This window comes from Cavia porcellus, unplaced genomic scaffold, assembly GCF_034190915.1.
Source record: "Cavia porcellus strain 051 isolate PalLab524CR breed Dunkin Hartley unplaced genomic scaffold, mCavPor4.1 scaffold_2, whole genome shotgun sequence".
Lineage (NCBI taxonomy): Eukaryota > Metazoa > Chordata > Mammalia > Rodentia > Caviidae > Cavia > Cavia porcellus.
The window spans coordinates 99,901,935-99,916,095 of NW_026947485.1; the positions used below are offsets into that span (position 1 = coordinate 99,901,935).

At 39.7% G+C, this 14,161-nt stretch overlaps 1 protein-coding gene across 3 annotated transcripts in view; it reads left to right on the top strand.

Moving 5' to 3' along the window:
- Nucleotides 1-14,161, top strand: part of Dock1 (dedicator of cytokinesis 1) — a 516,033-nt gene that overhangs the window by 134,550 nt on the left and 367,322 nt on the right. For all 3 annotated transcript variants that reach the window (XM_013143418.3, XM_063244929.1, XM_003479612.5), the window contains exon 23: nucleotides 4,785-4,893. In XM_013143418.3, the coding sequence (XP_012998872.1) occupies nucleotides 4,785-4,893 (109 nt within the window). The remainder of the gene's footprint in view (nucleotides 1-4,784; nucleotides 4,894-14,161) is intronic.

A 14,161-nucleotide genomic window follows, 5' to 3' on the forward strand; every position in this document is an offset into this window, starting at 1 on the left:
CATCTTCTGAAAGATACTGATCTAATTTATTGGGTAAAAAATTCCCAAAGCAGTGTGGTTTTTCAAAAAACCTCTTCTTTATTCACTCAGTCATTCATTCATTCACTCATATTTTTTTAGGAATTTAGGAGTCAACTTTCAGATGTTTAGATTTTAACTAACATTAGCATTAATAATAAACATCCAAGAATCTTGAATAATTAATATTAGAATAAAGCAGATTCAAATAGAGAAAAGAAGGAAGGAGAAAGTGAAACAAAAAGCCGTTACATGTTTATTTTATGATTGCAGTTTAAGAATTACCTTAAAGGTGTTCACCAGAAACTTTTAAATTAGATGTGCAGGTCAAAGGAAAAAAATTAAGTCAGGTGCATAAAAACAAAAGTATATTAACCAGAAAAAGTCCACAAGATGATACCATGGACTCAATTACATTAAAAAGCACAGGAGAAGTGCCTGCCAGTCAACAGTGGAGAGGCAGAGAGAGTCCTCACCAGTGCTATCCTTTGGAAATCCAGAAGAAACTTACCATGACAGGTTTGAATTAAATTCTGCCCGGTACTGCCACCGGCAGCTTACCTTGACGGCTTTGAATTAAATTCTGCCAGAGCTGCTGCCAATACTCACAGCAAAAATTACCTTCACCTAAACTCATCTCTCAGAGAACAAATGGCACCTGCCAAAAGAGACCCTTAAGGGAAGTAGTATTCACCCAAAATACAGCCCACAGGAGGTCTGCCTTACCTTTCAGGGCAAGATCCGTTCTAGAACTTCCTAAATAAAGTTTAGGAGGAGCTCTGTTAAAAAGGGAGCTCAGTCAGCAAGAGGGAGTTTGCCCAAGAGAAGAATCACCATGTGAGAAAAAGGCAATCCATGGAGATGGAGTGCAGATGGGTTAGTATATGTACCACACCAGAGTCCTCAGGTCCCTATGGAGCTTTTTGTTTTTGCTTGAAGTTCCTTTCAGGTCACCATATATATCAGCCAAAAGAAAAAAGAGAGATTCTTAAGGAAATAATGCTTCTTATTTTTGAATTCCATTGCAATGGGAATAGCAGAGTGCTGCAACCAGATCATGCATTTCTTAGTAAACTATGGACATAAGTAAAGAGATTAAGGCAAAGGGATGTTCTGAAACCAAAATAGGGTGATTACCTGAGCTGTTTGAAACTGTAAGCCCGGTCACATGGTTAGAAAATGGTGACCTCAGTTTGAGGTTGACTAGACAGTTGCTGAGTGGATGTCCTGGTAGAAGTACCGTATTGCAGTAGCTTCTGTTGCAACTTGCCATCCTAGTAACCTTTTGTGACAGTTAATATCAGGAGATTGTGGGCAAGAACTCCTCTATTTTAGTCACTTTCCTTGTCCCTGAGACACAGAGGAAAGGTTTGTTTTCAGTAGTCTTAGGTGGGTGCTGGCTTGAAGGTAGGATCGCATGGTACAGTAGCACAGTGAAGGAGACGGGGAGAGGGAGAGAGAGAGAGAGAGAAAGAGTGAGCGAGCTGGGGAAGGTGATGACCCTTCCAAGCCATATCCTGGGTGACCTGCCTCTTCCCATCAGATTCTACCTCCTCACAGCAAGTTTACAGGAAGCCTGGTAAACCAGTCATTATTGAAAGTTCCACCTTTGAGCACATGAGGCTTTGCGGGGACATCTAGATATAAACCATAACATCTTTTCTTCGCTACTTCTTGCCTTTATTTCCTTGTTTTTGATAAACTTAACACAAGTGCCTGCAGTTTGATCCTTTCTCATTTTACGTATTTCTTGTAAGTTTGTGTTATATATTAATTTTCTCTTTCAGAAATTTTTCTTATGTATTCCTCCTCTTTTTTTCCCTTTTTCAGTACTAAATTTTTTCTAATCTGTTAATGTGTTAGCCAAACATTGTTTTGTTAGTCTTTTAATTATTATCCCAGACAATCCAGACACAACAGTACTTTATATATGCTCTCTCTTATATAAAATTAAGAATAATTTAAAATTAATATAGGGTTTTAGAAGTTGGAAGAAAAGTTCCCTTTGGAGAGGAGGAGAAAGAAGAGAGAGTGATAAAGAAGTATACTGATAATATTTATTGTTCTGAATGATGTTCAAATACAGTATATATATTACAAAAATTTTTGAGCTCATACTTATAACTTGTGCACATTTTGTATGTATGTAAATAATTTTATTAAAGGAAAAAGACAAATTTTGCTTGTTGTACTTAGAGAACAGATATTACTGGTTATTGCTAATATGGCATTTCTTTGATAATGCTACATGTAATGTATAAAAGAGAATACTAACTACATATCCTCCCTCCTCTTGTTTTCGTATTGTCTTGCATTTTAATTCTACAATCACTTTTACCTTCATCAACATTCATGACTGTTCTGTGTGGTCAGCATCCGTTGGACATGCTTTGTGATTGCTCAGTTTCCTACAGTTACATCTTTCTTTTGGTCATTCTCCAGAAGTCAAAGAACTTCCTGTAAAATTTCATTTTAGTAGAAGTTATGGGTAGGCTTTGTTTATATAAAATGATTCATCAGTGTGTTTGAAGAGTGTTTTCATTTCATATGGCTGTCTGGTTGGCAGTGATGTTCTTCCTTCTATTCTCTTTTGGTTTTCATTATTTCTGATGAGAATTTGACTTTCAGACATGTCCTTGAAGGTAAGTAATGTCCTTTTTTTCCCCCTTTTAATGCCTGTAGCAGTTCATCTTTCTGGTAATCTACAGTCTTGCTGTGGATCACATGGGAATGCCTTTGTTTTTTATTTGTCCTGTACTTGCTTTTTGAATTTGTGGGGTTGATGTCTTCCATCCGGCTAAGAAAATTTATGGCCATTTTCTATTGTAATGTTACATTTGCCACTTGTGTCCCACCTTTTCTTCTGGAATCTGAATTGGATGTGTCTTAGATCTCTTCATAGCCCAGAAACTTTTTTCTCCTCTGTGCTTTTGTCTAGTTATGTTTCTGTAATTATCTTCTATTTCACTAATTTTGTCTTTTACTGTATCTACTCAATTCCAAATTTTAGATTTTCCATTTAATTCTTTTTTATAGTTTGATTTCTCCATAAAATGTTCTGTTTTAACTTATGCTTTCTGCATCTTTCTGTTTTCCAGAATTCCATCTTTCCATTTTCTGTGCTTTAAAATATGATTGTTTTATTAGCTAACTACAGAGTCTCTGTCACCTGTAGTTTTGTTACTGATGTCTTTCTTTCCTTCTTTGATTTTACTGTGTGGTCTGGACTTTTGCTGAGTTCAGTAATTTGTGTTTGAAGGCAGGACTGGGTGTATAAATCTGTACAAGTTCCAAGTGATACACTGTCTTTCAGAGATTACTTGTTTTGGCTTTTTCGGCTTTGAGAATGCATGGCTGAACCTCAGACTGTTCTTCTTTAAGACTGTGTTGTGGCCTTGGTAAGCTTCAGACTGAACTTGTTTGGCCCTAGTTTCTCCAGTGATTTCTATTTATTTATTTTATTATTATTTATTATTATTATATATATATTTTTCTTTAGAGTATGGCATGTTGTCTGGCGCTTCTCTCCTCGACATTTGCCAAACTCAAGTCATTTTTCCTGAATATTGATAAAAATTCCACTCTGGTCTACAGAGGTTTTCATTTGCTCTTTTAGTCTTGCATCTGATTCAGCTTCCAAAATTGGTGAATGTCCCGGGGTGGTGAGAAGATTGCACATGTGAATCCTTAACCACATATTTACACTAGTCTGCCAAGTACATTGGCACATGCACACAGAAGTTCATGACTTTGTAATTTTAATTGTTTGGCAATGTTTAAGCAAACCTCTGTTTGGAAACCTTTATTTACAAAACAGTTACTCTAGGTTGTAATTTTCCATTTTACACAACATTTTTTGCTTTACAATGAGACTCATTTAAATGTAAGATTACCTCTAGGGTAATTAATTATCACTTGGTTTACAAAATTTTCTATTGTATTCAAGTTTTCAGGTGGAGTATACTTTTAATTAGGCAGAAAACTAGTTTGTATTAATAAAACATCTGAGTTGCAACATTTTAAAATTCAGATGTGTTGCTTTTCAGTAACTAAGCAAGGTGAAGTAACTGCTAATTATTTTTACATGAAGCTTATTTACAATTAGGGACATATTAGCATTCACATAGCCGGTGTATAACTTTCTGATTATCCATTTATTGAATATGCTTCAGTTCTTGAAAATTTTGCCGTTACTGTTAACTGTAACATGAATGAATTTATATGGTGTCATTTCTCTGAAATAAAGTAAGTTTGAATTTTTTTTTTACAATGTCGTTTTCAGATGGTTATAAAATCATACTAATTTTGGCCAATTAAATTAATTGTTAATTATATAACATTATGAGTTTCAAGATACCAAGCATGCTAGATGAATAGTATTATCTGTGGGGTAAGATTACAGCTGAATTTCACATCTTGTCTACTTTTGTTTTTCTCTGTCTGTCTTTACCTCTTTTCCTCCTTCCTCTCTCTATGTATAATTTTTGTAGTTTTTAGATTTATAAAATGTGTCGTTACAAGTCATATAGTAACAAGTAAGTAAACAGTGCATTATGAGTCTGTGTATTCATTCAGAGACATGCCTCTATCACTGAATGATCTGGATTTATCTCATTACCAGATTTACTTCAGGGATGCATGGATGTGGGGGAGCTGGCCTCTCACTCTGCCCTGCCCCTCGGCAACTGTGAATGACTTGCAGATGTGGGATCCAGCAATGGTGAGGTGTGCTCACAGGTTCCACAGTTGTGTGTGTTTCCTTGCAGACTGTATGAAAACAAGGGGGAGGCTGACTTCGTGGAATCCTTGCTGCAGCTCTTCCGGTCCATCAATGACATGATGAGCAGCATGTCCGACATGACAGTTCGGGTGAAGGTAGGTGCCTGCTATACTCAGGTCCACTTATGTAAGAACTTTTCCCACTGCATGCTGAGAATGGGGGTTGTATGCCCTGCCACCCTGAGCTTGGATGGGGATAAGAGCCTCATCCAAAATGAACATAGTCATGCTCCACGTGTACTCAGTTCTTTTGTCCTTTCTCCCTAGGAGTACCTGAATATGTCCTGTGTATCTCCTGGTTCCTTAGCGAGGGGAAGTTCTAAATGTGCAGGATGAGAGCTGTGTTTTCTACTTAACTTCACAGGGTATTTCAGTATCTGGGACTTTGTGGATGGTGCCACAGTCATCAGGCTGTGTCCTGGCGGTGGTGTTGGATCTTATGCTCCAGCGGCTTATTTCTTATATTGGGGAGGAATTTTGTGGTATCAAAAGCAGGACAATAGAATCCATACTTTTGGAAGTTTTGGGACAAGGCAAACTTACTTTTGCAGAAGGATGTGTTGCTAGAAGAAGGCCAGCAAAGGGCAAGCATCCCGAGTGGCTGTTTATCCGCATTTTATCCCTGATGTGCTGTCATCACTGTGTCCCACTCTATTGGTGGGTGCATGGCCTTCTGATCTAAACAGATTGACTAGTTTAATGACATCATGGATGCTAGGCATAGCAAATTCTTGGATCTGTGTAATATTGTTACAAAGTTGTGGTATAGAGGCACATAGTCCTTTAAGTTTTCAAGGAATGGTGAGACAAGTATCTACATTTTACAAAAATAGTAATTCTTATAAAGTGGACTTATTTTAATTATCTTTTTGGGGGGGTGAAAAGACTTTTTTCCACACTTGAAGAAGAATGATCAATTCAGTGGTCTTAGCATCACCCCACTTCTTATCACATGGTTTAGTCTATTGTCCTTCAGAAGAAAGATACCTTCTGTTCCTGATGATCTGAATGTTCTTCAGGACACTCGCTGGCATGGAGGTGCCCGAGAGAAAGGATGTGGGAAGAGGTCATGTAATAGCCCCAGGTTCCTACATCTTGAGTATCCTTGGTAGGATGACTTTTACAGGTTGACTTATTAAAGAAAGGGCTGTACACTTTTCAGTTTGCTGCCTCTGATAATTCATTGAAAGAACAAGAATCTTCCAAGTGATTAACTTGCACATCTATTCCACTGCACATTGTAGTCTCCTGTTTTCTTATTTTCTTCGTTCCATGCTTTTTTTTTTTTTGTCTTTTCCTTTTTTTATCGGTACGGGAATCGAACTCGTGACTGCCTGCTTGCGAGGCAGGCGCTTATGCTGCTGAGCTAAATCCCCAGTCCCGTTCCATGCTTTTTTAATGTGTAATTTCAGAAAAACATCCTTATAAGTCTTTGCCATGTGCTTTGGAGCAATATGTGAATGGGTTTAGAAGCTTTTTTGCAGTTGCTATGACCAAGGGACCCAGCCTAACGAGGTTTAAAGTCATAACTTCCCTCTAGCTTCCCAGATGGTTGAGCTAGCAGGGAAGGCCCTTAAATTCTTTACCATAATTATTTGATCTTTACGTGAATTTTTTTCTAAAAATCAGTCATCAGTGGTAGAAGCAATGTGGTGCCTATATTAAAGTTCTAGGTTATTTTTGCAACATTTGCCTAACGTTACTTTATTGTCTCAGCGTTAAAATTAGTGGTGTACTTGGTACATTTACTACTCAATCCAGTGAAATTTTAGAAAAACAGACGTATGTTGTGTAAGAATAGATAAAAATTACAGGAAGTTTCTTGCACAGAAGCAATTTTAGATTGCTAGATATATTCTCTCATTACTCAGTTTGATTAGATTTGACTTGTGACTGCCTGCTTCCCTCAAAGTGAAATCACTTAGTAAGTGAAGACCAGGATGATTTTACTTCACTGGGTGTTTTTTGGTAAGACATGAATGAATTCAGTGACTTTCTTACATTGATGCAAACCTTACATTAGCAAGACAGAGACATGGGTTTTCTTTTACATATTGCCTACCTTGCTACTAATTTGGTATTATATTACTTCACAGTAGTTGCTTTCTCAGCATCAGAGATTTTAAGGATTCTCACTGTGGGGTCCTGGTTTTTGTATTGGGTTAATATTTTAGGTTTTGCTGGGTTGTTATAGAAATACAGTTTCGAACTGCAGAGGTAGAGAAAATACTTTTAAGACTGCTATTTGTGAAGGGTTAAATGCTGTTTACCAAACAGTGACCCTTGACTGTTTTGATTTGAGGTTCTGGCCCCTTGCCTTCCTTTGTAATTTGGAGGTTGGAGTGCTCTAATGCCTCTGTGGCTTTAATTTTGGCAACTGATATGTATGATCAGATCATAGGACCAGCCACTATGTGCGAGTCTGAAGGAAACGGGAGATAAAGTTGGGTGGGGCTGGTCATACCTGAGTGGAGAATACCTGAGTGGTGGTTTCACTGACGGCAACAGGCAGTATTGTCCCTCAAGCTTAGGATTCTAGCCAAGCCTTAAAAAAAAAAAGTACATGGTAAAAGTAACGTGAAAGTTCTCATTTTAGGCATGCAGTTCTAAGTGGCATTAAGTACATTCACATTGTGTCTTAACCATCGCAGCTATCTGTCTCCAGAACTTTGTCTTCCTAACCTGTATACTCAGCAGGCTATAAGTCCCATGTCCTCCCAACCCCTGAGGTATTGTTTGGATGGAAACCATCCCCCAACGGCTTTAGGCACTCATAGGCAGGACACTGGGAAGGTACTTTATCATAGGGATGATTTAGCTGACTTGATGTGATGAAAAGGGGCCTGGTTGGAAGAAGGGTGTCTGCAAAGCACCCAGATTCTCCTGAGCAAGTGTCTGGGAAGCAGGGATGAGCTATGGAGGCTGCCTGGTGTCAGAGGAAAGGAAAGCAACATTGATGCTCACTATAGCTTCCTCTCTCCCACCTAAAAGGAAAACCTGTCCACATGTTCAGGCCTCTTTGTGTCTTCTCCCTTAAATTAAATGACTTTCGTTAAAAAAAAAAAAAAAAAGTGTCCCCTAAATCAAGTTAAAAATAATTTGAAAACATTCTAATTTGAGAACATGTTTATCCCACAACAAGTATGGGTGTGAAGCTCCACTGCCCTCCCTTCATTACTGCATGAAGGCCCATGGCTGACTCTCACGTGGGACATGAGTGAAAGTGGTGGACTGCGTTAGAAAAGGGGAGCACGTGGTGGCTGGTCCTATGAGGATTGAGGTGTTTATGTGTCTTTAGGTGTATATGTACATGCATAAATATGCTGTGTGTGTGCACACGTGTGTGCACATGCATATGGGATATGAGTATATAACTACTGTATATGTCTCTTTGTGCATGCATGTGTGTGTTTAGTGTGTATTGCATTTCTGAAGCTGAAAAATGGTTTATGAAAAATGTGTACCTGCATTCTGTGGGAGGCATTTTGATGTTTCCTGTTGTATTCTAGATCCTTTCAGTCTACTCTAGACTAACACTTCTCACTAAAAAATGGCTGCGTGATAGACACTGTGTTTGCTCTCCAAGAGACATAATTTTAATTTCCTTAAAAATAATGCTCTGCATTGAAGAATTGAACTGTATGTATGTGCCTTGTATTCTACCCCCTCTCCCAATTCTTCCTCGTTTGACAGTTTTGCTACTTTAAAGAAAACCATTTCTAAGGCTCACACTGCTGCTTACAAACTTGTAAGTTTAAAGTGTTACTGCTCTCAAGAAAACTTTAGTATGAATGTAGTAGAGATGATGCCAAGTAAAGATCAGATGGATTATGATTTCCCTGTGGATGAGGAAATCAGGCTTCACTCAGGAGCACTGACTGATGCAGAGCCTCACTTCTGGCAATAGCAGTCTCTGTCTAGCACTTTCTCCAAGCCCCTTGGGTTTTCCTCTTCATGTACAAGTTAATTAAGATGAAGAAGAATCTTTTGTACCCCTCAGAGAGTACATTATCTATATTTTATCTTTATAATTGTATTTTTTTTACCTCATTTAGCATCATCTGACATATATCCACTCACACAGATCATAGAGAGACAGATAGATAGATAGATAGATAGATAGATAGATAGATAAAGATATAGTATATTAATTGTCCCTCACTAGTCATGGAGGATTGGTTCTGGACCCATCACAGAATACCAAAATCTGAGAATGCTCAAGTTTCTCGTAGAATAGGACATATGAAGTCTGGGGAGATAGCCCAGTGGTAGAGTGCTTGCCTAGCATGTATGAAGCCTTTGGCTTGGTCCCTGAGTCCATGAAATAAAAAGTCAGTCTTGCTAGTATTTGCATATGTCTTGCATATCACGCCACATCCTATAATCTATCTTTAGGTTAATTGTATTATCTAATATGATATAAATGCTATGTAAATAGTTGTAAACTATTTTGTGTAGGAATAATGACAAGAAAAAGTATCTATTACATTCAATAAAAGCATATTTTTTCCCAAATATTTGTGGTATGTAGTTGATTCAATCCATACCCAAGAGTATAGAGTGCCAACTGTGTATGAAATGTGTACATATATTCTTATGTACACAAACATAAACTTTTAGAACTTTTACCTTTTCTGCCTTTATTTCCTTATACCCATAGGTATTTTTAAGAACTTATTTTTTAAGATAATATGTCACTTCATGATTGTTGTACTTTATTTAACCAATTTTTATTTCAAAGCATTTACATTATTTCTGGATTCCATTTCTGTAAACAGTGCTTTATTAATCCTCTCTGACTGACGTTCTCCATTTATCCCGAAGACCTTGTTCCATCTGGTTTTCTTGGAGACATCAGTTTTCCCAGTGCTCTGAAGTCCTGTGTAAGTCAAGCCAGGCTCTCAGTGTGGGCCTCCTAGGTGAGGAATCAGTGTCTTTCATCTGGTTTGCTGGTGTTCAGCGAGACTAATGAGACCTGGTTGTCTGTTAGAGCTCTGGTTCTCTTTGTGCTTTCTCTTTATTCTGTAATTCTTGGGATAGAGCAACTCAGCTGTAGAACTGTAAGGCGAGGAGCTGTTGCATGTCTGAATACCTGCTTCTGTGACCTTTGTTTTTCTTGACCCTTGACTAAGGGCCACAATGGGGAAGGAGAAGCAAACTCTAGTAACGTCTGCTCCTTCACCCCAGGTGAACCGGGGCCTTAAGAGACCAGCCAATGGGATACTGGACCATCAAAGAGTAATAAGCAGCTTAGATAATTAAGAAGTACTTTGAGCTGAAAGTTTTGTTCAAAGCAAGCAAGGCAGTCTTTTCTTCACACGTGAACAGTCCAGGGAAGTCATGGACTGGTTAGGGCTTTACCTGAAAACTTCTTGGCTTGGATGAGAACTTCCTAGGATGTGCCACCACGTGAACCAGAATATCAGGCAGCTGAGGGCAACAGTTTATGAGCATTCAGCTCTGATAGTGATTAGCTACTCTTGTTTAAGAGTTAGCAAGAGGCCAAACCTTTTGGAGCACTGTCTTCCTGACACAGAGAACAGAGTGGATCCCAGAGTCCAGAATATACAATGTAAGGACAGTGTCCAACCTGAGAGTTACAATAAACTCCTTGGACTATAGAAGCAAAATTCCACAAGTATATTTTACAACTTCAGAGATTTATTCTCCCATAGTCCTTAGAAATCTGAACTCAAGGTGGTGTTGGCAGGGTTGGTTCCTTCCTCGTGCTCTGAGAGTCTGTTTCTTGCCTTGCTGGCCACCCCTTGACTTGTAGGCACATCTCTCCAACCTCAGCCTTCAATTTTACAGGGTGTTTTCTCTGTGTGTCTGTGTGTCTTTTCTTCTTTGAAAGACATCAGTCAAGTGGAATTTAGGGCCCACTCTAGTATAATCTCACGCTGTCTGAGTCTTTAAAAAGACTATTTCCAAATGAGGCTGCCTCACAGGTACCAGGGCTTAAGACTTTCACATATCCTTTTGAGACACATAATTCAACCCACAGTACGAGTCAGCATGATCATGAACATAAGGATTGGTGGCACCAGTCCAGTGGAGGAAAAAGGGCTAGAGAGGAGGTGTCCCTGAGTGAGGTGCCCACAGTCACCTCGACACACAAAGAGTAGTTGACCAGAAACTTTCCAGACCTTGGTGCGCACAGTCACCTGGAGAGCTTATGATGAGGCAGATTGTGACTCCTGAGTTTGTAAAGGGCACAAACTTTCCTTGCTAAGCAGCTCCCCAGGGATGCTGATGCCACTTTTAAGTTGGAAGTGACCGGGTCTAAATTGTCATTAGAGTGTTCTGGCTGCTATGAGTATCAGCAGATAAGTACAGGGGGTCTGAGCTGGTAGGGTTTTTATGGCTAGCTGCACTTGGGCCACCTTCCCAGTATTCTAGATTATTTGGATTTGACAGTTTGGCCCTGCACACAGATGAGACATTTGTAAGTGAAGTCATTGTTCATGTCAGTTTAGTAGCAGCCACAGAAAAGAAGGTGAAGAAAATGTTTTATGGTTTGCTGTTAGTGAACCTTTGGTTCAGAATTCTCCCAGTTTCATTATACTATTTGCTGCTGTGTGGCTATGCAAGGAATTGCACATTCCGGCTGAGAGATCTGAACTCACCAGATGCTGCAGCACTCTATAGTCTTCTCGCTTGCATTGCTGACATTTTTACCTTCTTTGGGGATGAGAGATTCAGACTTAATCTAGAGCCTCTTGGATGGATGCAGGCATCCTCTGGGAGAGATTAACTCAGGACCTGTGTACTGTGCTACATATGCAGCCCTTTTGGCACTTCATTTTGAGACATGGTCCTGCTGAGATGCTAAATATTCTAGACCAAGCTCAAATTTATGAACCTTCGGCCTTGGTCTCTCAGGGCCCCCAGTTGTAATGTAGCCCATGTAGTACAGGTAGAGTAGCAAGTGCTACAGAATTACAACACCGGTAGCAATGAAAACCCTTCCTGTCTCACCATTTTTCTTTAGTAAACCTCTCCTTTGTATTGGTCTTCCGCCCATACTGGTATGTGTGCATGAGAATTTTTATAGTTCAAATACCAATCATTTTTATTTTACTGCTTTTTTATTGTTGCAGCCCAAGCATCTTTCTGTATGCTGAGGGGTAAGCTTAATTATGTCAACTTGACTGCCATGGTAGCACCAAAAGATTGAAGCATACTTTTAGAGTGTATCTGGGGGGATGTGTGGCCTTGGGTATTACAGGGTTCCTGGCCCCTTTCATCTGGCACTGTTCCCTTGCTGTGTCTCCCAGCTGCCCTGAACTGAGCAGTTTTGACCTATCAGCCCCTTCTACCCTGTTGTTTCTGCCTTGGAGCAGCTGACCATGAACTAAATACCCTTAAAACATGAACCAAATTAAAGCTGTGTTCCTTTAAGTTGCGGGGGGTTGGTACTGTGTCCAGCAGCCGGAAAACCGACTAATATACCACATGAATGTGTAGGCGTGATTATATTGGCTGTATTCAGGACATGTCTGAAGTGTTCATTCACTTGCTTAATCAAATTTCTTTTCATTAATTTAATTTTTCTGCTGTTGAGTACTAAGATTTTGCTTTTAGGATTGTAAACCTGCCTTGAATGATTTCATTGATATGTAGTAGATGGTGTTTATCTTTTCCTTTCAACTTGTGACTTGTCTCCTTTGCATTGATTCCAAAATGAGTTACAGGAGAAGCCATTAATTTGTGATTGCAGCATTCTGGTCACTTCCTTGCCATCCTCGCTACTCTGCTCTTCTAATGCAGCTCACTGACAGATAAACTCTCTTTCGACAGTGTAGCTTCTGCTCAGGAACCCAGGGTAGTTTGCTGCTGCTGCATGACCTTGCCCTTCAAATCTCTCTCCATTGGTGTCCCTCCTATGTTTAGGCCCTCCTTGGATCCTGCTTCTGGCCACCTTACAAGGTACCATCCAGTTGTATTCCAGAAAGGTTGAAAGGAGGAACAAGGTAAGGAATTGTAGAGTGGGATAAATTCAGGTAGAAACAGAAGACAAGAAGGTGTTTCTGCTTTCAAGAAGTAAGACATTCCGTTGTGATTGGGACTGGGTAGAGTAAGCAGGGAGGAAACAGTACCCCAAAGAATAGTGAGCCAGGTCTGGGTGAATGTGGATCCCTTCTAGATATGTGGAAGCTACTGAAGAGGGCTGGCTCACCGTTGGCTTTTCCAAGAGACATTTGGCAGGGGGTGCTGTCAGCAGAATGGGTTGGAGAGGTGAACAGAGGAAGTAGGAGGTGAGATACTGTTATATACCAAGATTATGGACATGAGGCAGAGCGTAGTTTGTTCCCTCAGCCCTGCTGATACTTGGATCTGGTAATTCTTGTGCATTGTATAGTATTTAGTAGCATTTCTAGCCCCAAACTAGTAACCCTTCCCAGTCATGATGATCAGAACTATGTCTGCAGAAATTTCAGTATTTCCTAAGTTGGGATTTGAGTGAACTGCTCCTGGTTGACAACCACGTGGCTACAGGATTGCTGCTGGAGCTTATAGAAGGAGATGCAGGCATTTGGTTTAATCTACAGATTATGAGTGGTACATCTGATGTGGAAGGGGAGGAGGGAAAAGGTGGTGTCACCGTCATCTTCCAAATCTTTGACTCAGGCAACTGTAAACGTTAGAGAAGTAAGCGGATGAAGCCTGCAGGATACATAGACTTTGTGTGAATTCTGCTCTTGAGATCCGACTGGGAAATTACTTCTTCTAGAAACCATAGTGTCGTCCTCACGGCCTGCCTCACCACAGGAAACCTGTGTCTGTGTAGTGAGTGTGCTGATCTATGCTTGTTCATGCTTACATTTTGAAAACCGTTTGTGCCACTTCTAACTATATTACTTTCATTTTGGGCTAGGTTCTCATTTTTGCCAGTATCCTATTTCCACCCCTTACCTGTTGTCTACTTAGTGGCTGCTGCTGGCTTTTGGGGTCTGTGCAAATGCAGAGCTAGTTGCCACTGAACACATAGTTACATAATACAGTGGAGGAAAGCACCAAACTCAGATTCCCATATGGTTTGGAGAGAATTTATCTGCTGCTTTTGTCCCAATTGATTATACAGCATGAAATAATCCTAATCCCTTCTATTTGTGCAGCTTCTCAGTCATGAAAGCCTTTTGATGCATGTTATCTCTTAGGATCCTCCCAGCATCACTGTAGTGGCTGTAAAAAATAATAATGAAAAAGCTTTTTAAAGCCACAAGTAGAGAACATAATCGCGTAAAGTCTGTGTTTTAATAGCTAAACTGTTGATGGAAAGATTTCTGTTCCATATCCTCTGACTGTTATCTGGGATCTTCAGATGCACTTGTCTCTTGAAGCTCTTCAGAGAGATGCTAGG